Below are 26,939 nucleotides of genomic sequence, written 5' to 3' on the forward strand. Positions count from 1 at the left end.
TGGCACACGTGCGTATCAACCTTTCCTACGGTCGTGTGTACCAAAAATAAATGATTTCATCCGTTTTAACACATGATAATACGTTGGAATTAATCCATTGAAAAAGTGAAAAAAGAGGCGTTTTCCTAAATGTTTGTACTAAACTTTTTTTCTTTTTACTTCGCATACGCTACTGTCAAGTGTTGCTCCAGTGTTACATGCATTTATGAGCACGTCACATCAGCTGTTAAGAACGATCTGCGTTAAGATTAATTTTTAGTCCTATAGAATATATCTGTTATTGTAACAATGATTATTAGAAGAGAAAAATTCGCTCCGTCGCCGGGGATCGAACCCGGGTCCTTGGTTCTACGTACCAAGTGATCTAACCACTAAGCTACGCCGAAGTTCAATCCATAGCACTCAATTGAGTTAATCACTGTTACCATAACAGATATATTCTGTGGACCAAAAATTAATCTTTACGTAGATCCTTCTCCCAACAGTGCATATTACTGTGGAATCATGGTCACCAAGTCACTCAATTGAGTACGCTCCTTATATAATGGCAGTTGACTTAATATATGTCAACATATATGTCGAACTTGGGGTCAGGCCACAAAGGGAAAAACACTAGAGGAGAGGAATTCGATCCGGTGCTGTTGATTGAACTTCGGCGTAGCTCAGTGGTTAGCACACTTGGTACGTAGAACCAAGGACCCGGGTTCGATCCCCGGCGCCGGAGTGAATTTTTCTCCTCTGATAATCATTGTTAAAAACGATGCTTACCGGTGCCCACTCTGTGACATAGCCGAAAGTTTTCTTCTTTCAGGTCTTTATTAGTTTCTCCGCCTAATGCAACTCCTCCCAAAAATTTCTCATCTCGTCCCGAAGCTTGAAGAGCTCCTGTTTCACACAGCCCTCACTCTCGCAATCCTCACACATCCAGGATTCTTCTATGATCCCTTCTCCATTGATCGCTGATAGTTGAGGTGGAACCATTTCTCACAACCGTTTCAGAGTACGCCGACTCGCAGATTCTTCTTGTAGGTCCCGCATTTTACGACTCTGGTCTGATCGCTCCTAGGTCTTGGGTCTGATTTTACACTACCGATATAATAGTACAGGTGTCCAGAAATTAAGAATCAATTTTGTAGGAATAGGGCGTTGAGGGGTAATATGGTAATGAATTGTAGCCTAGGTATATTGTGTATCTATAATGTGTAATTGCTGCTGGAGTCCGTGTATTGACTTTGTGACAAGCAGCTAAACATGAGTTCTGTCGTTACAAGTAACTGAATGTACATGATCTTCAGCATATCAGTGAAGGTTGCTATGGTGATGTGGAGGCTGGAGGAATCGTGGTATGGTGACATTCGGACGAAATTTCATCGTCGATTCTATAGCTGAACTCACAGTCACAACGGATCACGGATGACGTCCATCATCCTTTGAAGCGCCATCAGGTTGTCCATCGAAGTTGTCGAAAATCATCATGGTGTTTGTTCGGCCGTTGCTTTCACGCTGAAGAAGAAGCCGTACCACCTGCAGGATCTGCACCATCTGAATGACGAGGACTTTGCACAGCACATGACTAATTTGTGTGTGAATTTGACATGTGCTCACCCGAACCATTACCACAATGGTGAAATTCCACTGTTACTGTTTCTACCAATACTACTTTTTTCCCAGAAGAGGGTCCACAGGCAAGCACCGCAGCCTTGGCTTATTGTGCAACCTCTTTATGTTGGAATGATTGTTTTAAGTCCATTAGGATCGCTTCTTCAAGCGCATGATTCACTACATGATATATCGATTTAGCCACAACATTCAGTTCTGACTAGAGACCTGATCCTCCGCCTGCCTGTGATGTTATTCTGCGGCCTCCTCAGATCGATGGCATTTGTTCGCAATTCATGTAGCCTATCTGAATCTGCTGCATCCTCAACCAGGGGAACATGCCGCCACGACTCACCAAGGCACCATATATCCAAGGAAACTACACTTTCCCGGTCACATGCACTCCATTTATTAAAGCTCCTTCGCTGGATACGTGCAGCTCCCGCAGACAGATGCCGCTTATAGGCAGATCCTGGAACCACGTCCGGTATGTCCTCCTGGTCGACCTGTAAACTATTGAAATGATTAATGAAATTATACTAATGAAGGCGAGATGAGTCCGAGGTCCAACGTCGAAAGTTACTCAGCAATTCTGCTTCGAGTGGTTGAGGGAAAACCCCAGAAAAGACCCCAGATGACTTGCCCCGACCAGGATTTGAACCTGAGTCCTCTCGTTTCACGTTCAAGAAGACTAACCGTTACTCCACAGCGGGTGGACCAGTACTATTACTACGGTTCTTGGCGTTTTTACGCTACCTGTCAAACGAACTTTGATTTAACAGCTTACTTAATATTGTTGCTGCAGAGCGCATGAAACGTTTATAGTGTAGCTCATTGTTACTGTCACACAGAACAGTTTTATGTAACTTTGATTTTTTAAGAACTAATAATCTCGTATGTATATTTCAAATTTGATTTCCTTTAAACAGTGTGTAATTGATTTGATTTTCTTCATTCAGTGCCTAGTTGAATGATCTCGCCAGTTAATAATTTTCAATTCTTAAAACAATGGATTCGAATAAGCAGTGTAAAAGATATAAATATCTTCCAGATTTTCGGCTCTTGGCTGACATGGATATTTTGCGGCCGTAGGAAATTCAAATCTACCAGAACAGAAATCGGCTGAGTTGGCAACATTCTTTATAGGTATAATTTTTTACTTTTTTGATGGCGGTTGATGATTACGCGTATGGGCGAATCCAGAAATGCATATAGAGTGTTAGTTGGAAGGCCGGAGGGAAAAAGACCTTTGGGGAGGTTGAGACGTAGATGGGAAGATAATATGAAATGGATTTGAGGGAGGTGGGATATGATGATAGAGACTGGATTAATCTTGCTCAGGATAGGGACCGATGGCAGGCTTATGTGAGCGCGGCAATGAACCTCCAGGTTCCTTAAAAGCCATTTGTAAGTAAGTAAGATTGATGATTACGATGTACTCACTCACTCACTCACTCACTCACTCACTCACTCACTCACTCACTCTGCTTGCCACCTGCTCACTCACAGGGTTCTTTACTCCACAGGACACTGCAGGGCATTGCTCTCCATCGTCTATCGGTGGATTTGTACAGGTGTTGCTGCCAACCATGAAGAGGGAGGCCGAGGTGAGTCTGTTGTCGAATAGATGCAGACATCACAGAAATGAATGATGGCGCAGGTGATTGTTATACATATAACACCACTAACAAGCAAACATTCTGATGGGGGCAGATAAAAAAGTTAAATTCTTTTCTTCTACCTTGTTAATAATGTTAAAAGAAGTGCTTAACTATTTAAATTTTGACCACTCGTCCGCAATTACGAGGCCGTCCAGAAAGTGATTTCCCTGGAGACGTTTACAGAAAAAAACACAATTGCATTGAAAGATTTATTGAAACAGATACAGAGCAATTTTTGCGCTATTTATCAACATATCTCACAATGGAATTGAGACATTTGTCATACCATGGGATCATTTTTAGTATCTTTATGTCGTAGAAGTCAGCCGTCTGGGATCGGAACCAGCTTTTGACAGCTAGTTGAACAATTGCTGTGTCGTTCCAATACATTTTTTCCAGTAAAATTGTTTTCTTTCTGTTAACGGCTCCTGGCGAATTTATTATTTAAGGCCCTCGTAATTGCGGCCGAGTGGCCAAAATTTGTATAAACACTTCTTTTGACATTATTAACGTGGTGAAAGAAAAAAAATAACTTTTTTATCTGCCCCCATCAGAATGTTTGCTTGTAAGCTTAGTTCCTGAAATATGAAAATTAACTTACAGCCATTCGTTATCTCATGATACCTACCTGTATGTGAGCGGAGGCAGAAAGTGAACTGAAAAGTTACCCTTCCTCGCTACGATTCCACTGTAGCTAGTTAATTCATTTACTCCCGCCACAAGGTTCTTACTGTAAGCTACCGGCGCAGACTTGCCTTTGGTTTCACGAGATAACGAATAACTTATAACAGTACTTAATTGCCACTACAATCCTTTTTACATGTAATTGTATCACTGACCGTATGATAACCAGAAACGCAATTTAGAGGGCAGAGGGGCAACTGCCTCCTCCCCGAGTTTAAAATAAAAATAAATCGAGTAGTACTACTAAAGAAAAAATGTGGGAATTGTTCTTTCAATATTAAAATATTCCACTTTTAAGATATAAAAGAATTTGCTCAAATAAATCTAAGACGTTATCAATTGCTACATTAGTGGTTGTTACCTATTTTAAATAAAATTACGATTTATAAATTAAAATTTATTTATCAATAAAATTATGCGTCTTCATTTGTTCGCACCTACCTCATAATAATAGCACAGTCTAGTATATACAGTCATGAAGCTTGAGTTGTTGAGAGTACTAGGAACAATAGACTGTGCCCGTAATATTTCGCATTGTCTGTGATGAGGCGATGGTAGCGATCCTAGTGTTAGCAACTGTCTGTGGATGCATATTCCCTACGTATTGAGCTTCGTGACTATATAGGGTCAATCCGGGTTAGTTGCCACACCGGTATAGATGCGACATGTAAGTGATTTCCGAAGTCTTTCGCTAGAAAGCAGCACTGATCACGTCGATGTTTCAGTTGAGTTCAGAGAGGAATGGTGAAAGCGCTTGTTCGTCCTCGCTCTCCATTTACTTGTGTAACAAAGGATTTATAACGGTAAGTCTGAGTTTTCTACCTGTGAATATTGGAGCTACATCCATTCTACTAATTATTATTAATGTTCTGGTTGTTGTAAATCATTTTATCGCGTGTAATATTGTTGTATGTGAACTCACAAATGTTGAAGGTCAACTGCAAGCGTTATCCGCCATTATGGAATAAGACAAACAACATGTCGCATCTATCCCTTAAAAATGGGATACATGCCACAGAGCTTTCAGTGTTAGATGCGACACTTTCTTAAATTGTGCTGATGTTGATTTTTGTTATCTTTGATGAAATATTGAAGGTCTATAACACCCGAGAGATAATAAAATCTGTAAATGAAGAATAAGTAATAATTATCAGAATTGAAATAAATATTTTTCTTACTTAGTCGTTAGTTTTAATTGAAAATGAACTGTCTCTACATATATTATTGTTTCTTAGGACAGATATGCCACGAAAATATACTCGAAAGCCTACAGCTCCTCCTAGGCGACAATGGACCATAGAAAATCTTAAGGCAGCAATAAATCGTCTCAAAGCTGGTGATATTGGCCTACGGGAAGCCTCCAGATATTACGGTATCCCCACTCGCACTCTCAAAAGACGATGGGATACAATAGACACGACAGAAAAGTCTTTAGGACGATCAAGTTAGTATTAACTCATAGCAAATTTCTTAAGTCAGTATAAACTAAGATTGACATTAGTAAGTTCACGGGTTTGTAATCCAGAGGCCGATGGATGTTTGAGAGTGTATTTTTTATTGAAAATAGTTTACTAAATTTTTAATGGTGATTAAAGGGTTAATGCCATTTTATTAAGCCGTTCTATACTTTTAATAGCTTATGGCAAACTCAAGGTCAATTTATTTAATAAACAAAACCTTCCCTGACATGCTTAGAGGAATCTAAAAAATTACTGAATTATCTTAATTAAACAGTTTTATTTTTATGCTTGTTTTCTCTAGGCCTCTTCGGAATTGAAACTGAAAAAAAGATTGTTGCTCATATCCTGGAACTGGGCAATGCAGGATTTTCCCCTGATAGGACAACGGTACGAGCTATTGCCTACCAATTTGCTACAGAACTTGGCCTTCCTCACAAGTTTAATAAAGATACAAAGTTGGCAGGCTATGATTGGCTGACTTCTTTTTTGGAGCACAATCCATGCCTCTGTATAAGGAAATGCGAGGGATTATCGCTCGCGAGAGCGCAAGGGATGAATCGAGAAGATGTTAAGAAGTATTTTGATATACTGCAGCAAATAATGACTGAAAACAATCTTCTTGCTAACCCTCAAAATATATGGAATATGGATGAGAGTGGCTTTCCCATAAATAATCCACTTGGTAAAGTACTGGCACAGAAGGGTGCCAGAGTAGTTCAAAACATTACTTCTGCAGAGAAAGGAGAGCATGTTACAATTGTTGGATGTTGTAATGCCGAAGGACACTTTCTCCCTCCTGTACTTATCTTGAAGGGTGTCTACAAGAAGGAGGAATGGACTGATGGTCTTCCGCCTGGATGTGATATTTACATGAACCCCAAGAAGGCCTACATGACAACAGAACTTTTTATGAAGTGGTTCAAAGAGATTTTTGTGCCAAGAAAACCACCTGGAAAGAATCTTCTTATTTTAGACGGTCACTCTTCTCACTGCAGCTCACCGGATCTTCTTCAGTTTGCTAAAGATAATGACGTCATAATGTTCATTTTTCCGAGCCATACTACTAATGCTCTACAACCTCTTGACAGATGCATTTACGGTCCCTTCAAAACCAACTTACAGCGGGCCACTAACCAAATATTGACAGCCAGCAAGACAAAGACAATTTCCAGATTTCAACTCGGGAAAATTGTTGGCACTGCTTGGGGAAAAGTTGCGTCTGTAGAAAATGGGATTTCTGCCTTTCGAGCAACAGGGATATTCCCGTTAAATCCGGATGCAATTCCTGACTATTTTTTCAAGATTTCAGACTCGGCTGAGTCACAGGCAGAAGTCCCAGCCCAAATCTTCGACCAAGATACACCTCAAGCAGAGACTCCTGACCCAGATGAACCACGAATTTTGGATTCTCCTGGATGTTCCACTGCTCAGGATACAGTGAGTACACCCAAAACCTCCAAAAATGAAACTCCAACAAAAGTTCTGAAGAAACTCAGTCCAATACCTCGTATAACATTGAAGAGAGTACCAAGGAAACAACTTGCTACAGTGTTGACATCAGATGAATTCATCGCCGAAAAGAAAAGAAAAAATGACAGCAAAGTACAGAAAGACAAGAAATCATCGAATACTGATTTGCCAAAGCCGAAGAAGAAAACTATGGCAGCTACGTCAAGGAATGGGGATACAACTAATTCAGCATCATCGACGAATGACAAGGAAGTTGATTCAAACAACTGTGTGGAATGTTGGGAGAATTACTTCACAACAAATAGGAAAGATGATTGGGTGAGATGTGTAATGTGTTCAAAATGGTTGCACGAGAAGTGCAGTATTTACGATGAGAAGTGCACTGACTGTGGTAGGAGTGAAATCAGGAACTTGAACATGAATAAACAAAAATAAAAATGTACAATTTTTAAACCATTTTTTAAATAATTTCTGAATGTTTAGACACAATTTATAATTTCACCTGTTTGTGTGTTTTTTTTAAATTTCATTGACAATAAGGGTTTATTAAACATTGTTGAATGACAAATCCTGAATATACCTATGTAATATATCTCATAAATAAGGGTTTATTAAACATTGTTGAATGACAAATCCTGAATATACCTATGTAATATATCTCATAAATTAAATTCGTTGTGTGGCATTTCTCCCTGAAGTGTGGCATTTATCCCTCTAGTAGTGTGGCATCTCTCCCTCGTATATGTGGGAGAGATGCCACAGACAGTGTTTTAAAATAAATATATTTTCATGTACCTATTATGTCTTATTTTGTTTAATAATATTATTGTTCGTAAGTTCAAAGGCTAGGGTGTAAGTTATGATCGACAGATTAAGGAAATCTCTTGAAATGTGAAAATAATTGGCCTGCAATGAAAAGTGTACCATCTATCCACTGTGATAATAGCAGATGTGTGGAAATGCAAATGTAGTTTGAAGTGGGGTAAACAGGGCTCGAAATGGAGCAGAGCGGCCCCGAGTAAATTTGAGGAATCTTTCCGTTCCGTCTCGTAAGAGATGCCTTTTGTCCGTTCCGGATTCTCCTAATTTTGTATTAATTATAGATAGACCTATATGATATTTCAATACATTTTCAGTTGTGTGAATTAAATTGTTAAAAATACTGACGACACTGTCGGTACTGCTTCATTGCTTTACAGCATTCGTATAAGATCTCGCTAATTTTTTATATTCTTTCTGCATGCCTTTGATATGTTTGACTTGGGTATCGTTGAGGTTCTGAATAATAGCGGTACATTAATGAAATGAAAAGGACCGGACTCAGCAACACTTTATCACTCCGTATCGAGCTAATGATCAGACTCATAAGCCACTGCTAGGCAGCGAGTTGAATTTCTTATTGTTTACACTGCGAGCTGAGTATTCATTTATCCATTTCAAAGATTTTGGGAAACAGCGGTTCCAGTCACAAGTGTAGGGACGGAAATAATTTTCTTTCGCTAGTAATAATATGTGCGTCGAAGTAAATTATTACAGATGTGTGTATTTTATTTATTAGGCTACATATTTTTTTCAGCTGAATGAAGTGACTACCGCTATTGATTTCTGTTTGTGAAAATATGGTAAAAGGGATGAAAATTTCTGAAGACTTGTGCCCAAAATGTATATATTAATTGATGTGTGTAGCCTATACCGTAAATATAGGATGCGGCAGTGGGATATGACGGTTTTTATAGCCCTATAGTGGGACACGCAGGACGAATTAAAAGAAAAAAACACTTACTGGAAGTAATCTATTATTAATGTCTGATTACATTTTAAAAGCTGCATTTCGTAAGTAGCCTCCACGGCAACGAGTACATTCCTGCAATCTGCTATGGAAGTTCTGCATAACTCACCCCAACAAAACAGGTTCGATGGCACTAATTTCGTTCCTTATGTTTTGTTTCAGCTGAATGATGGAACAAGGCTTCTTGCGATTCACCCTCTCTAGAGATAACCCCATAGGAAATAATCAGCTGCAGTCAGGTCAGAAGGTCTTGGCGGCTAGGCAATGTCTCCAAATCGTGAAATTATTCGTCCTGGAAACATGTTTCGCACGCAGTTCATTGAACCATGAGCAGTGTGCGCTGATTACTTCCTATGGGGTTATCTCAAAAGTAGGGTGTATCATAACAAGTCTCGCACCATCATCCAGCTGAAACAAAACATAAGGAACGAAATTAGTGCCATCGAACCTGTTTTGTTGGGGAGAGTTATGCAGAACTTTCATAGCAGATTGCAGGAATGTATTCGTTGCCGTGGAGGCTACTTACGAAATGTAGTTTTTAAAAAGTAATCGGACATTAATAAATTCCATTGTACTAGATTACTTTCAGTATATGAGTTTTCTTTTAATTCGTCCTGAGAGTCTCACAACAGGGCTATAAAAACCGTCATATCCCACTGTCGCACCCTGGTAATACGCTGCGTCGTTTCATTGGTCATTACAGTATTTACTAATTCCGTCGTTGTTGCCTTCAACAGCACCGTATCCACGAAAATCACAGAACGTTCCGGTTCGTGAAAACATCCATTTCGAGTCCTGGGCGTAAACGACCGTAAAACAACTCACGCATTTCCTTCGCGCCCTGACTACTCATTGGACCAGCCAGTTATGACGATAGCTGCGCAGAAGGCTTGTTTTTTGGCTGGCACTCCACAGATTCCGCGGACGGGCTTTAGTTCTGTTCAGAGTAGTTATTGTGATTTGCAAACAGTCTGAACCAATTTTACCACTGGTCCACACCTGTGGAGTAACGGTTAAAGCGCCTGACCGTGAACCAGGGGCCCGGGTTCGATTCCTGGTTGGGGCAAGTTACCTGGTTGAGGTTTTTTCTGGGGTTTTCCCTCAACCTAATATGAGCAAATGCTGGGTAACTTTCGGTGCTGGACCCCAGACTAATTTCACAGGCGTTATCATCTTCATCTCATTCAGACGCTAAATAACCTAAGCTGTTAATAAAGCGTCGTAAAATAACCTGCTAAAAATTCACCACTATAACCTGAGGAAATCCGCATTCTCAAGCTGTGCAAGATCGTCATGAATCTTGTTTATCAGGGACGTAGCTTCCAAGGATGTGATGGTAGCATTGCTTCCCTTTTAATTTTTAAAGGAAAAATTTTTTTATGTGTATACGGATAAATTAGTTTTTAGATCTATTCGTTTTTTCTTATATTTCGTCATTTTGTGTTTATACACTGTTTTGACTCGGGATGCATTTGAACGCGCGGGTGATGTAAGATGTTAGCGTCCGACTACTGCTTGTTGGGAAGAAAAAGGGTGACAGAGAGATACAGAAGCATAATACTTTTCTTCTCTTTGAACCTCTCATTTCCAGCTTATTTCTGATGTTTCTACGCTGTATTGACAAGCATTTGCATGCAGGATGTGGTACAGTAGAGGAAGCAATATCTGGCCTGTGGCCTTATCATGTGTCGCGCTATATGACCAATGGGTATGGAGGAGAAAGATAGCTTTTAGTCTGAGATGAATTTCCGTGTCGGTAGATTTGTATAATATTAACCATCATGAACAAACTGTCTTCCTGATAGCTCGTTCTTTCCCTTCTCGCACAGCTCACATGCCAGGTCTCGCCTCCCCATCTATACTGTACAAAATGCAATACTGTGTAGTGTTTCAACAATTAAATTACAGTACTATAATGTTATTAGTTGTCCTCTGATTGAGGTTCTGCCTGATATGTACATCTATTATCAGGCAGTACATCTCACTTGACGATATGTGTCAGTGGAAGAACAATTGTTTGTATACATCTGAAATCTGACTAGTGTAATGTGAAGCTAGTCGGCAATGTATGCAATGGAGGAGGAAATGAACTGGTCACCCTCCGTATTACCTTCTGACCCAGTTGCCTCACAAGTGGTGCCTTCTTGGTATCACTTGTGAGGTTCTGACCTGTCTTCGGACAGTTGACTAAACAACAATGTTGTTAGTAATCACGTATGTTAGTATTACAGTTATATAATATAACATTACGGTACTAGTATATCTAGTACATAGTTAATAATAATAATAATAATAATAATAATAATAATAATAATGATAATAATAATACAGTACATCATCACTAAATGCAAATAAATGATTTTGCTGATTCTGTCCACTCAACACGCCCATAGCTCCATAGCTCCAAAGTTATTCAAATAATTTTAGTCACATTTATGAGTAGATGTGAATATTTCAACTCTAGAAAGCACGTTTAGGCACTTAAATAGTTCTTTAAAATATTCAAACAAGTTCTAAAATGCTCTTTTTAAGCATTTTATAAGCATATCAAAGGAGGACAGCAATGTTAGAATTATATGGATTTGATTTCATTATAGGTACCTTATCCTCTGATTGAGGTTCTGCCTGATATGTACATCTATTATCAGTAGGGGCCGGATGTTAATGAAAAGTTATCTTCTTATTTTTCACATTAGGACGATGCCTATTAATATAGAAATCCTTTCCATGTTAATAGTCTATCAATGTAAAAATATTTTCTTATATTGAATTTTTTGACGTTTTCGAACTAATAGGTCATTTTTATATCTTTTTTAGGAATTTTTGGTCATTTTTAATACTGTGAAGGAATTTTAGAGCATTTGGAATGCATTTTACTTTCTTCTTTACCGATAGGTCTGTTAAATCATTTTCTAAGCAAATAGGTCAGTAGTAATTACCTATTGAATAAGTGAATAATAGTGAAGATTGAGTTTTATAGTTTGTAACAGACTCTAAAGTCCATCCCTCATTCCACTGAAGACTTCACTTCACACAACGGAAGTAATATAAAATGCTTGACAACAGCTTAGTTTAAGTGAGGGCTTTGACCGCTACTATTCTTTTGTCAATACGAGGGTGTCTTTAGATTTGTGTTTCGAAGGGAGGAAACTTTCACCATGTCCTGGACAGGACGTTGTGTCCTCAATATGGTTCGGAAAGGATGTCTACTGTAGTAGACAGTATTTTTAACACAAAGATTGTAAGAATGCATGCTGCGCCCACAATTTGTTTTGTCATTCACATTCCCTCATTTGGAAGCTCTGGTAACAAAAGTGAAGCGCGGAAGAAGGAGGAGACAGAATGAAGGCACTGAATGGATCACCCCTGATTGAAACACATTGTAAACCCTCATTAAAATCTATAGTTTTTCCTTAAAACCTTCATTTTGTTGCATGTTCTTTTTCTTTATCTTAGCCAAATTCCAGGAAGTTGCCTCCTCTCTCCGAGATTTGCAGGGCAGTCATTGAAACAAGATGACTGATTGTTAAGAAGTTATGGTGCGAGTACGGTGAATAATATTTAAATGTCATTTTCTTTTAATTTTATGTCATATTTGCCTTAGTTTAAGGCCATTTTAATGATAATTTTAAGTAGGTTTTTAGGGCATCAACATCCGCCCCCTAATTATCAGGCAGTACATCTCACTTGACGATATGTGTCAGAGAAAGAACAATTGTTTGCATGCGTCTGAAGTCTGACTAGTGTAATATGTAGCTATTTGGCGATGTATGCAATGGAAGAGGAAAGAAACTGGTCACTCTACCTCATTATCTCATGGCCTAGTTGCCTTATAAGTGGTGCCTTCTTGGTATCGCTTATGAGGTACAGACCTGTCTTCAAACAGTTGACTAAACAACAACAATAAGTACCTTAGAAGGGGACGACAGTGTTATAATTAAAATATACACAGCGAAAATAATATACCTAAATTTATTTGTATGAACTTGATGTCACGTTATTAGGGATCTTAGAAGAGGACAGCTATCTTTGAATCAAAATGGAAGGCTGGGGGTTCGTAGAATCCTCGTAATTGCGTAGAATGTGGCTGCTCACGCCATTAGTATGATCTCGAATGTATTGCAAGTACGCAGTATTATTTTTACTTATTCAAACATACATGATTATTATTGATTACTGATGTAAAATTATATTCTTATAAATGAATTTAAGAATAATTATTACTAACTTAAACTTGGTTGCTTCCCCTGCTCCAGAAACTACGCTACGCCACTGCTGTTTATCTGAACGGTAATTTATACAGTAGTCATAGCAGTTTTGGCTTTATAATTTAAAATCATTAAGTTTTGAACATGAATAATTCTTGTCCTATGGTGTGGTGCGTTTGGATTATTTGTGAAGTAACATAACGTTTATTTCCACTTACTGATCTGTCCATGTTCCTCGATTGCTTGTTTTTAAATATTCTGACACATTAACATGTTTGTTTTTATATTTCCTCTTGCACTTGTACTAGATGTTTCAACATTGAGTACTCACATATTGATACCATTGTTTCTTATCATTCTAATGGCATTGACTTGATACTGGTAAACAGCCTTGAGTTGTGCAATGAAGACTGTGTTGATCTTCCTACAGGACGGTAAAGGAACAATGAAGGAAGAAAATGATTCCTTATGGACTGACGCGAAGCACACATCACCAGCACTCTGCATGTCAGAGAATGAGGTGAGTGCACCAGATAGTGACATTGAATGTGAAAGGTCAGCAGTGTTGTAGTTTTAAAAATTACTTTGTCAGCTCAACTATGTATACAATTACATATTCAAATAATCAAATAAGAATTTACGAGAATATGGTTTTGACAAAAGGAGATTTACTGACATGAATGCCAATATTTTGAAAGATTATGTGCATTAAGACTGCCAGATATAAAAGAACTGCTATACAGGCAGAACCTTAAGTAATGTCATTAATTTCAGGCGGTTATTCTTTGAGATATTTCTAACAAAAAAGTTTAATACAATTTTGCTCGTGTTTGCTTCCTCTTCGAGATAAAAATTGTTTTCTGTGAATCATTTCATATGTGTTTTAGGAAAACCATTAATTTAATTCCAAATATGTTCAGTTAATTTAAGAGAGCAGTGTATTATCTGTAGTAATGGCACGAGAGGTCTGACCTCTCGTGACATTTATTAGGACTATTTCGTGAATAAAATAAAAATATAAATAATATATCCCTAAAATTCGCTCACAAATTGTTAATAATTGTATATTTACGAATACTTAACCTATTCAGACATTGTGAAGTTGAGATAGATTGAATATCAATTACTGCAATAAAGAAATTGGATGGTATTTAGTAATGCCAATTGCGAAAAGCGAAATACAAGTTTAACAATTTAATTACATGTACTGTACATGTACTGTTATTATTATAACATAAGTACATTTTCATTATCTGCTGAAATCATAATATAATTTAAACATTTTATAATATAATTACAAATAACATGATTAATATACATTAATTAAACGAAGAATTGTTGAAAACGCAGTTATCAAATCTGAATGAAGGAGTGTAATTTTTTCCGATAGCCTACAATGGACATGGAATTAGAAGATGAATATGTGGAAGTAGAATTTCACACTTTATTTAGTACTTCGTCATTACATTACACACTATAGCCTACCGAGAACTAAGAACTATGTAATATTGTGTGGAAACAGCTATATAGCAATGCTTATGTATTCACATTACAGCGAGATATATTTTTCTAAACAGTGAAACCATCTCTGAATAGATAATTAAAACACGTATTTTATTACGCCATAGGAAAGGCAGTTTGATCAAAGGCCTTGTATATAATATACAGTGAAACTTGTTCAAGACGGAAGTGACATGGTCCTAATTTTTTTTCCGTTGTGGATAGGTTTCCATGTTATTCAGGTGTGACGTTAAAATGAAATATTTTATCATTTGTATAAATGAAAAGCAAAATGGCATGCCGCAAATTATAGGAATTACAAAATATTCCGGTTAACACTACTGACATTAAATCAGCTTCATGTCGCTTATTTAATTGGTGAATAATCTTGATGAAAATCTAATTTCCTGTATAAATTGTATCGTAACTCACTCATTAAACACTATAAAGTTTATTAATTACACTAAATTTAATATCTAACACTATACTATAATATTTTACTGTGTATCACAGCACATTATTTAATTGGGCTAGGAGCCTACAAGTCTTGAATTCTGGATTATCTAATTTCTTTGCCAGTTCAAGGTTTGCTTTGCAGAATAGGTCCAGAAATTGGCATGCTCTTTGAAAGGGCAAGAAGAATCCACTCCCACAACAGTTCATTTATTTCTATGTAACCAGTTATTTTCTCTTTCCTTTTATGTCACCGTTATTGACCGCAAGCCACTCACTCATGATACGGCCTTTATTTTTGAAAGTGTTACATTACACCTGAGTTTTCCATTCATAAATTTCAACACTATTTTCCATACTCTTCGTTTCTCATTTTCCTTGATAACTTTTACTTCATCAGTTAATGATAGTGCAACATTTTTACGCAACTTTTTTTTTTATCACGAAATCACTAATACACTTGCGTTCTACCCAGCTACGACAGTATACAGAGTGAAACATTGAACATCTTTGAAGGGACTCGTCTGCCTAGTCAATAGGGTAATAAAATTTATGACCACCAGGCCAACACACCCTCGCACCCTCAAAAATTTTACAAAGAAAACTTGTTTTTATCTTAGTGACCTACGTTTTTCGTATATTCCTTGAAAGCACATACTGTTTCAAAATATAGTTTACATTAAAGTATTGTGTCCAAAATATTATTTCCGTTTTGAACAGTAGCAGACAGTTTACGTTTCCGCTTTGGACAGTTTCCGTTTTATTCAGGAAAAATTACACATAATACATATGAATTTCGCCGCGACCAATCAATTGTTCCGAAATAGACAGGATTCCGGATTATTCAGGTTCCGATTTGATCAGTTTTCACTGTACAAGATCTTTGGGTTTGATATGCGCTGATGTTACATAAATTTGAACAGCTGACTTTCTATTAATTGTTTAATTTCATTCACATAATAGAAATTTTATAGGTTACAATTAGGTTAGTTACCTGTGGGCTCGGGACCTTGTGTCAGCTGTTCCTTATTTCGACCGTTACTCGTACTACAGGAAATCATTTTCCATAGAACGACAAACTCATTCTCGCTGTAGTGTGTAACGGGACTAAAGCTGTATCTACACAGTTAAATTTTCCATGCGCGTATGCATGCAGTTTGGGAAGAATATTGAAATGATCAAGTTTAAAACGTACGTTCAATTAAGATGCATGAAGATTTTGTGTCTACATGGTGCGCCGTTTTGAACATCGTCTTCACTGCGTAAATATATTAATTAATATTAGCAATAAATCTTGCATTCATTGCTTGAATGCTTAAAGTTGAAAGGACAGTTTAACCGTGTATATGCATCTTAATTGATTCATGCTCTTCAATTTACGGGAAAACAGTTGGCGACAACGACTAAACAAAAGAACGACCATGCGATAAATCTAACTGAAAAAATTATCGCGATGTTTGACTGTGATTGGTTGGAATTTAAAATTTCATTACACTTCATTGGTCGAAAATGGAATGACGTCATATAAACGAAATAGTCATAATAAATGATTGAAAGAATTTTAGTTTTGTCCTTTAAATGTGCAGAAATTTGATTAGAATAAATGCAACTTTTCGTACTGTAAAAATTTTACAATGTTACATTTGTTCGGTTCAGATTTCTGCACATATAAAGGACAAAACTAAAATTCTTTCAATCATTAATTATCATAATACACTGCTCTCTTAAATTGACTGAGCACATTGTGAATTAAATAAAAGTCTTTCCCAAAACACGCTAAGAAATGTTTCACATAAAACAGTTTTTACCTCGAAGAGGAAACAAAAATGAGCAACATTATTTTCAACGTTTTTGTTTGAAGTATCTCAAAGTTTAACCCTCTGAAATTAATAACATTACTTGCGATTCACTCTGTAAATAGTATCGTTGCCGAGTACATTTTTCCTTTTATAACTTTTGAGAGGGATGAAATTTCAAGCAGAAGTAAGAACATGGGACTTAGAACTTTCTTTTCATGTATCGTAATATATAGTTTCTTGGAAAATAATGTCCATACAAGCTTAAACACTTCCCAGCGCTACTTATGTTCAACTGTATTCTGTACTCCAAAATACATGATTTTATTTAACGTTAGGAAGAGTGAAGTTGCCTGGCGAAATACCTGCATTCAAAGAAAGGTTTATTAACTTTCAAAAGGAAATAATAAACCCGAATAGGATTAAAAATACATTGACTTTACAAAGACATGACAGTAAGTATTTCATCGAAACTGAGCTACTGGTCTGACAAATATTTTCTCTACAGAGTACCTTGAATTGTTCTAACAGGTGATAGCCAACACTTATAAAATCAGCTAGAGAGAGGGACAAACTTGCAACCCTTTCCATTTTGATGTGGTAGTCATTTTAATTCGGTACTTAGCAAAATGCTCATCCAGCTCTGGGTTATAAAAACACGAATTGATAGAGACAGTAGACTATCAGTTATTTTCTCTGCTGTGATAATCGTAATGTAAATAAAGTTGTGTTTCTGTGTAACATCATTATAACTTTTAAATTTCAGTGTTAAATATAATTTTTCCGAAAGAATGAACAGAAGAAAACAGACTTTCAAAATGCGGACTTTAAAAAACGAGCAGATATGCCTAATATAATAGATACGATGTGCTGCAATATACTGACGGTAATACCAACATGTGCCATACTCTTAAAAAATCTTATCTTATGAGAGAGAGACGAGAATTTCATGCACTATAAAATCCCAAAATATGCATGCATTCATGCACTATCGAACTACAAAATATGCACGATCAAGCGAAAAATAAATTAAAATATGCACTCTCATTTTTGTTCCAAATTTCTTATTTCACTTCACTTTTTTTGCACAGTTAACAACTTACATTTCTAAATTGCTTTCTGTGAGGTTCCTGCGCTTGTCAGTCAATATAGGTAGAGAATGACCTCTACATTGCAAGACGTTATGGGTGCAAACTTGAATAAACCTTTTTATGTTATTTTTTTTTCATTCTTCAATCCTGATTCCTGAAGCTAAAATAAGGGACATAAAATCGAGAAACTGAGGTGTCCACTCAAAACCAATAAAACGTGCAATTAAACTGAATATAATTTATATTATATGCATGATTAAGCTAAAAATTGCTTAAATATGCATTATGCATGTTTTTATCCCCAAAAAGACCAAAACATGCTAACATGCACGGAAAAAGTACACATATTTGGAACTGAAAAGTAATGAAATGGATAAGTACTAAGTTTGAGCTACTTCCTATGTTCCTATAAAAACATGCATTTGCATGAAATTCTCGTCTCTACTTATGAGTCTTTGATAATCCAGAAGTATACATATTTAAAAGTATTTTTTATAATTACACGTATTATTTGTTTCCCACATAAAGACCAGTGTTTGAATTTTATGTGGTTATTCTTTCCGATGTGTACAGTATATTAGGGTTGTCTGATAATAATTCGTTCGCTTCTTTGTTACGTTTCAATCACTAACAACGCCCCAGAACACTGCACACCCGCAGTACAGTTACGATAGAGAAGTTGCCGAACAATCTGGGGTTCAGTTATTGTTTAATCAACTGTCCGAAGACAGGTCTGATCCTCACAAGTGATACCAAATAGCACCATTTATGACTCAACTAGGCCAGAAGATAATGGGATAGGTTGACCAGTTCCTTTCCCCCTCCATTGCCTATATCGCCGATTAGCAGTCCTCCAAGAAAGTGAGGCGTTTACAATTAAAGAAATTCTGCAGGGATCTAAATAGATAAAAGTCAAAAGGTACAATATCTGGAGAGTAGGGTGGATGAGGTAACACATCCCAATCGAAATTCCGCAACTTTTGACGAGTTGCCATAGAAGTATTTGTCTGGCGTTGTCGTGCTGAAAGACGATTCCACCACTGTTTGGAAATTCCGGTCTTTAGTCTTCAATGGCTAACTTCATAAGATCCAACTGAAAACTGTACGCATTTCTCTGCATTGATGATCTGACCAGTAGGAAGAAATTCGTAATACAGAAGTCCTCTCCAGTACCATCAAATGCATAGAATAATCTTTCTTGGGTAAGGCCCCGGTTTAGGAACTAACTGCGGCGATTCCCTTTTCTTGCGCCATGATTTTCTCTTTCGGACGTTGTCGTACACAATCCACTTTTCTTTTCTTGCCACCAACCGTTTCAGAAGATAGTTTTGATTGCGTGTCATTAACGAGTCACGGATGGAAACGCACTGAATCAAATTCTCTTCACGCATTTCCTACGGAATCCATATATCGCGAAGTTTTACGTAACCAAGTTTATTTAAGTGCCTGGCTACACTAGCATGAAATAAGTTCAGCTCCTGTGTCATCTACCGGGTTGCCATTTGTGGATTGTTTCAATAATAATTCCTTTATTCTTTCCACGTCGGTAACCACAGGTCGTCCAGTGCGAGGTGTGCTTTTAGGGGGAAATTTGCAGCTCGAAATCGAGTAAACAAATTTTTGACATGCATGATTTTTCACTGCATCTTCTCCGTAAACTGCACACACATCTTCCGTTGAATTTATGAGGTGGATTTACCCTTCCTTTAATAAAACAGCATAAGATATCGAAAATATTTATTTTTCCTGCCATGTTATTTTTGTAAACATATAAATCCACGCTGTCGGCTTGGGTGGCTCAGTCGGTAGGGTTTGGCCTTCTGTGTCCGAGGTTGCGGATTCGATCCCGGCCAAGGTCGATGGCATTTATGTGTGCTTAAATGCGACTGGCTCATGTCAGTAGATTTACTGGCATATGAAAGAACTCCTTCGGGACATAGTTTCGGCACACCGCACAGTGTGCAATAACCAAATCTAGCCGGACAAAATTAATAACTTCTCTTTATTTCAACGGATTATTATGAAACTTTGTACAGACCTTATAGATAGCACATATTCTTTGTGTACAAACTCTGACTACATTTGTATAAGAGGAACTACCCCTTTATAGGGAATGGATTTAGACAAAAATAGTAACTTCTCTCCTATATAACAGATTTTTATGAAACATTGTACAGAAGTTACAGGTAGAATATATTTTTGTGTACAAACTGTATTTACGGTTCTATAAAGGGATGTACACCGTTAGAGAGGATGCATTTGTACAAAATTAACTTCTCTCCTACATAACATATTTTTTTGTGAAACTTTTTACAGGGGTTACAGATAGCATACAAGTTATTTTTGTGTACAAATTCTGATTACATCTCTATGCTACCCGTAGACCTAATTGTTTTACAGAGTTTCATAAAAATATATTATATAGGACAGAAGTTGTTAATTTTATCTAAATGCACCACTATAAAGAGACAGTTCCTCTTATAAAAAGCACATAATCAGAGTTTGTAGACAAAACATATATTTCACCTGTAACATCTGTATAAAGTTTCATAAAAATATGTTAGATAGTGAAGTTATTAATTTTGTTTAAATGTACGCCTGTAAGGGATAGTTCTTCTTATGGAACCGTAAATATAGTTTGTGCACAAAAATATATGTTACCTGTAACTTCCGTGCAATGTTTCATAAAAATCTGTTAAACAGGAGGGAAGTTATTAATTCTGTCTAAATTCACCCGCTATAAAGGGGTAATTGAGGACCGTTTTTGCAAAACTTGCTAACTGAAAAAACTCAATTTTACAGGCGAGACAAAACACTATAGGAAGCAAGTTTTGCTGTAACTCTCACTTATAGCAGAAAGCAAGTTTTGAAAAAAACGATCATACTTTGACACACTACAATGAAGAGAAATAACCCAATTATACTAAGACGCCTTGAACATCATGTAGGGGCCTGCCTTATGTTAACAAATCCATCAAAATCTCAATTTTGCAAATTTTGCAATTAGTAAGTTTTGCAAAAACGGTCCTCAATTTTTCTTGTGCAAACGTAATCAGAGTTTGTACACAAAACATAATGTGCCACCTGTGAGGCATATACAGAGTTTCATAATAATCCGTTAAAGTGCAGAAAAGTCATTAATTTTGTCCAGCTAGTGATTTACGTTCTGATTCATTGTGCGTCTGTTAAGGTTAGACAAAAATATGTCCAATGTATTTTTAAAATGTTCGATATCATGTGAATAATTTTGTAGGCCTAAACAGTCACAGAATGATAAAAAAACTTCCTCATTCCATGATTATTTTCTGCTGTTAAGCTGAACATGGAACAATTATCGTATGCCCCAATACTGAAAAAAAATAATTACTGATAATTACTGATAAATAAGAACGCGCAAACTTTAAAAAAGGGATTCAACACTATAAATGATGCTGTATTAAATGGCAAAAGAATTGTTGTAACCGGACGTGACCGGTTATATTAAAACTCACATTATATTGGATAACTTTAAAAACATGTTTTTCATTTGTAATATTTAAACCCTGCTGTAAGAAGGAAAATACTTTACAAACTTGTAATTGAAGTTACACTAGTAAGAACGTACCTATCTGGACAGATTCCATATTTCATAGCACAATAAATCACTCACAATTGTATTTTTTCACCCACATAGTAAGCCTCTCTGTCTACGACAGAACAGGAGCGAGAATTGTTAGGAAGAACTCATTGTTTATACCCTTCTAAATTTAACTTGCCGCTGATAAAACAGTAAAAGCTATTTCTCACATTCTCCAAATGTTAAAGAACATGAATTCATATTTACTTATGTCTAACTAAACATGTCGAAATTTGATTTTCGCCTACCTAGATTGAGAAAATTGCACACTGTGCACCGGCGGGACGAAGTTTCGGCACACCAGCGACGCTGAAATAACCTCGATAGTTTCGAACGTCGTTAAATAAAACAAAACAAAAAAAAGGCCACACTGCTGCATCCAAAGTCAACACTTACAGACGAATTAGCGGATCTGGTTTTGAACTCATGTCGCAGGGGTGTTTCGGCAACTATGATAACTTGACTGTACAGAGGGTATGTATGTATGTATGTATGTATGTATGTATGTATGTATGTATGTATGTATGTATGTATGTATTTATTTACACTGCAAGTGGGCAAGCACCCGGTGGCAGTGGTATATACAATATTAACAATACACAATAAAATGATAACCAATACACAATACAATTTTACAACACATATACAATTTTACACACAATACAATAAAAATACCCAATACAAACAATAATAATACACAATACAATTTAACACAATAATAATAAAACATAAAATAAAACACCTAATTTTACAACACAACCTACATAATTATGTATAGGTCCTACATAAGTTTCAATAGTCTTTCACTTTACTCTCATCTCATTCCCCGTAGTGGCACTATGACGCATTTCACTGACACTTTAGCACACATTTCACTGACACTATAGAACACATTTCATTGACGCTATAAATTATCACTGATCGGAACTGTTCATTGCACTGTAAAACCGTAACTTCACTGACTCACCTCGCTTCACTGATACAACAGTTCAAATAAGTCAAATAATTGCATTCTTATGCATACTTATAAACAGAACTACATTTAAACTAAACATTTCTAGTCTAAGGCCCTCTTACACGCTATTTTTAAATAATTTACAATTCAAACCAAGGAAGTAAACTCGTCAGGCTAGATAAATACATGTCACCTTAAAAAATTAAATGTTGAATGTCATCTTAATTTTAATTTTCACTTTATACACAACTCTTTAAATTATTCTTGAATCTCCTTAAGGAAGGACAGCCCTCAAAGACCGCTGCAGGTAGGTCAATCCAATCATTTATAGTTCTATTTAAAAATGAGAATTTACCTACATCCGTTTTCTGTTTCCTACATTTGATTTTAAAATCATGATCGTTCCTACCATAGTACGTTGGCTTTTCTAACCGAGCCGTTATGTCTATGTCTACCCATGCTTTCTGACCTAGATGTGCTCTATACAATGATGTTATTCTAGTTTTCCTACGTCTGTTTTCCAAAGTTTCCCATTTAAGTTCTTTTATCGTATCGTTCCCATCTTCTCTTTTACCTTTAACAAATTTAGCTGCCCTATACTGGATTCTTTCTAAGGAATTTATCTGATATATTCTATAGGGATCCCAACACGTAGTTCCGTATTCCATTAACGGTCGCACTAATGTTAGATATGCTATTTCCCTCGATTTGGGGCTAGCCTTTCTCAAGATTCTCATAATAAAGTGAAGTGCCCTCCATGCTTTGCCTGTAACATTATCAACATGCTCTCCCCAAGAAAGTTTGGAGTTTAAATACACTCCTAGGTATTTACAACATTGTTCTTGCGGAATTACAACACCACTGAATTCGTAATTAAGACTAGTTTCCTCTCGGGTTTTACAAAATGTTATAGATTTACTTTTAGAACCATTTATTTTCATCCTATGCTTTAACGCCCAGTTGTAAATGTTATTCAAGTCTGTTTGAATAGCATCTACATCAGAATTATTTCTAATCTTTCTATAGATAATGCAGTCGTCTGCAAATAGCCTCACATTTGATGTAATATCCTGGCATAGGTCATTTACGTATATTATAAAGAGTAATGGACCCAGAACGCTGCCCTGTGGCACCCCTGAACTTATATTTCCAATTTCCGATATTTCATGACCTACTCTAACTCTCTGGGTTCTACCTTTTAAGAATTCTTGGATCCATAGCATCACTCTTTTTTCTATTCCTAGTCTACTTAACTTATCTATTAATATGTCATGTGGCACCAAATCAAATGCTTTCGAAAAGTCAATCACAACTGTATCGATTCTTCCGCCTCTATCTACCTCTTCAGCTAGATCCTGAACCAGCGACGTAATTTGACTATCACATGAGAAGCCTTCCCTAAAACCATGCTGGCGGTTGTAAAACCAGTCTTTCGCATTTAGAACATGACGAATATAATCCGATATCAAATGCTCCATGACTTTACATACGACAGATGTAAGGCTAATCGGTCTGTAGTTTCCGACATCTAATTTATTTCCACCTTTATGTATGGGTACCACTATAGCTGATTTCCAGTCACATGGAATAGCTGCATTGTTTATGGAAACATGAAATATACGCATTAAGTATGGAATTATGGCCTCGGAACCTAATTTAAGAATCTCTGTAGCAATACTATCTGGTGCTCGAGACTTCCGATTTTTTAATTTCGTTATTCTCTCTCTAACCCCTTTGGAAGTTATTTTGAAAGTCGAATTTGGTTCACATTCACGGTCTGTGACACAACCACTCCTATCAGCGGGATTATTATTATTATTATTATTATTATTATTATTATTATTATTATTATTATTATTATTATTGAAAACCGAAATGAAATAGGAATTTAATAAGTCGGCCTTTTCTTTGTCATCAGTTATACTTTCTCCGTTCTGATTTCGTAAAAGCACTACTCCTTCATTTTTCCCTTTTCTCCTGCGTACATAATTATAAAACTGTCTCCAATTGTTACTTTCTTCTTCTTTTAAAATAGTTTTTAGAAAAATTTCCTGAGCTAACCTTTTTTCACACTCAAGTTTCTTAATTAATTCGATATATTTTTCCCAATGCTCATGGCTCCGTTTACGTTTGCTAAATGCGCGCCTTGTCTTTAAGTAGCGAATATAATTAGTGTAATATTCTGGGTCCGGATTTTTCTTAATTATTTTAGAAGGTACACATTTTACTAATGCCTCGAAAATTATACACTTAAATTTATGCCACACATTTTCCATATTTCCTTCAGTCCTTAGAAAGTCATCATGCTTTTGTCGTAGAAACGTTTGTAATTCATGGACATCGGTTTTGTTAAAATTCCAGACAGACACTGGACTTGATTTACTGTGTTTTCCCATAAGATTTCTAATAAGACGCTATTGTGATCACTTATTTTATGAAGACTTTCAGATTTGACAAAGAGAGAGACAGGTCTTAGTAGGTAAACATCTAAGAGGGCATTGTCACGCGTCGGACCATTTACTACCTGCGTGAAATCTTTACGCCAGATCAATTCATTAACAAGGGCCTGTGCATCTGAATTTGTACCTGAAATCCCGTTCCAGTTAATTTTCGGGAGGTTTAGATCCCCAGCAATTACTACGTTTCGGTCTTCTGATACTGTATTAAGATATTCATTTAGTTTGTGCAAAGTTAAATTGTTTAATTCACTGGGTGGTCTGTAACATGCTATTACATCTAAGGTTTCCCGCCCATTTCTTATCTGAACATTCAATATTTCAACTTCCTCATGTATCCACAGAAGATTGCTACTTATTTCTATCTTAGTACAAACGAAAACTCCCCCTCCCTTTTCACTTCTATCCTTTCTGAAGACTCTATAATCCGATCTAAAAATTTCCGAGTCATTTATGTCTTCCCTAAGCCATGATTCCGTCCCAATTATTACATCTGGATTATAAACATCGACCAAGTTCCAAAACGGAATAAGTTTATTTCTAATACTTCGGCAATTAACCTGCAGTAGTCTTAGTAGGCCTGTCCTTACTTGTACATTCTGAATCCCCGTGGCACCTCGCCGTCACTGCAGGTCTACGCTGCCCGCGGATAGGTCTTCGACCGCACCGCCCGCTGGTAGTCCCTCGACCCCTCCTCCCGCTGGTAGACTCACACCCCCGCTGACCGCCGGTAGTCCCACGCCCCCGCCGTCGGCTGATGGTCCTTCGGTGCCGCTGCCAGCTGATGGATCCTCGATCCCGCCCCGCCATGTTGTAGTGACTACCCGCGCGAAGAGGGATCCCATGTCTGCAGCCCCCCTCCGATTTAGGTGGATTCCGTCTCTTCCGAAGCATCTGTCGTCTATCCAGGAATTTGGATCGACGAAACGCGCACCAAGACACTCCGCTACCCACTCGAAAGCCTTATTCACACGACCCACTTTTCTCCAGTTCACATCCCTCCGTCTGAAGATTCCACTGATGACAATCCCAGCTGCCGGATATTTCTTCTTCGTTTCCATCACCAAGTCATATACATCTGCCATGATATAATCAACACCTCTTCGCAAATCGTTTGTTCCTACGTGAAGGACGATGTTTTTCGGGTCCCCTCGTTCCTGTCTTTAGTCAAAATAGATGAAACTTACGTTAAACGGGAATGAACTTATGTGAGGACCCCAATAAAAACTTATTATGTATCGTATTTTTAAAATTATATTTATTTAATAAAATTATGCCCGTGGATTTTATATAGTGTTCAGTATTTGTTATTAATATAGCAGCATTGCAGCACTTTGTGCTCTGGATAAAACGAATTGCTTTTCTTGATGTACAGATGAAGTCCTCTGATATCAATATACGGGTAGAACTGGATGAGGAAGAAGAAGATGAAGAAGAAGAACAGACACTGACAATGGAAAAGTGAGTACAGTACCTGCATAGACATATATGTGAAGTAGAATAGAATACAATATACCTAAAAACAAATTAAATGATGTCATGTTGTTTCAGACCCCGTAGTATCAAAATGGAAGAGTTAGTTAAGTAACCCTAAAGTCTTAATCAATTTCACAAGCTGACTCACGAATCCTTTTGGAGTTATTTTCTGCTCCACGTTTATGATTCCAAATAAATGAGACTCGATTCAGATTTATAGATTACATGTGCTGTCTCTTTGAGTACTCACTTTTCCTCTGCTGTTCGTATTTCTTCATCACAATACAATCTTCTCGATTATCTTATGGATTGATTTTAAATAGTGACCAAAGCTACATTCATTCATTCATTCATTCATTCATTCATTCATTCATTCATTCATTCATTCGTTCGTTCGTTCGTTAATTAATTAATTAATTAATTCATTCATTCATTCATTCACTGTGATTGACTGACTTGATTATTCTTTGGGAAATGCCGAAAGTAAGGTTCTCATATATTTCCTAAAATACAGGAACATCCCTTTTTCGCTAATGTGTTCTGTTGTCCCAAAACAGGTCTTTGAGACCTGTATTAAAAATTAGAGACTGAAAAAAAAAAAACAAAACAAAACCGGGAAACTGGGTATATCAATTGTTGTATCAGTGGCATTCGATTTCGCTGCATTGCCAACTTTGGAGGTGACACTGAATGTATATAATGTTCTTAAAACAGTTCATACTATG

General features: G+C 36.8%; 1 protein-coding gene across 10 annotated transcripts in view; it reads left to right on the forward strand.

The window, feature by feature from the left end:
- Positions 1-26,939, forward strand: part of LOC138694360 (zinc finger protein 45-like) — a 53,343-nt gene that overhangs the window by 7,940 nt on the left and 18,464 nt on the right. For 4 of the 10 annotated variants that reach the window (XM_069818013.1, XM_069818021.1, XM_069818019.1 and 1 more), the window contains 3 exons: positions 3,126-3,206; positions 13,302-13,391; positions 26,114-26,199. In XM_069818013.1, the coding sequence (XP_069674114.1) occupies positions 3,126-3,206; positions 13,302-13,391; positions 26,114-26,199 (257 nt within the window). Of the gene's footprint in view, positions 1-3,125; positions 3,260-13,301; positions 13,392-26,113; positions 26,200-26,939 lie in introns of all 10 variants that reach the window. The other 6 variants (XM_069818018.1, XM_069818017.1, XM_069818022.1 and 3 more) reach the window with 4 other exon arrangements.

This window comes from Periplaneta americana, chromosome 2, assembly GCF_040183065.1.
Source record: "Periplaneta americana isolate PAMFEO1 chromosome 2, P.americana_PAMFEO1_priV1, whole genome shotgun sequence".
Taxonomy (NCBI): domain Eukaryota; kingdom Metazoa; phylum Arthropoda; class Insecta; order Blattodea; family Blattidae; genus Periplaneta; species Periplaneta americana.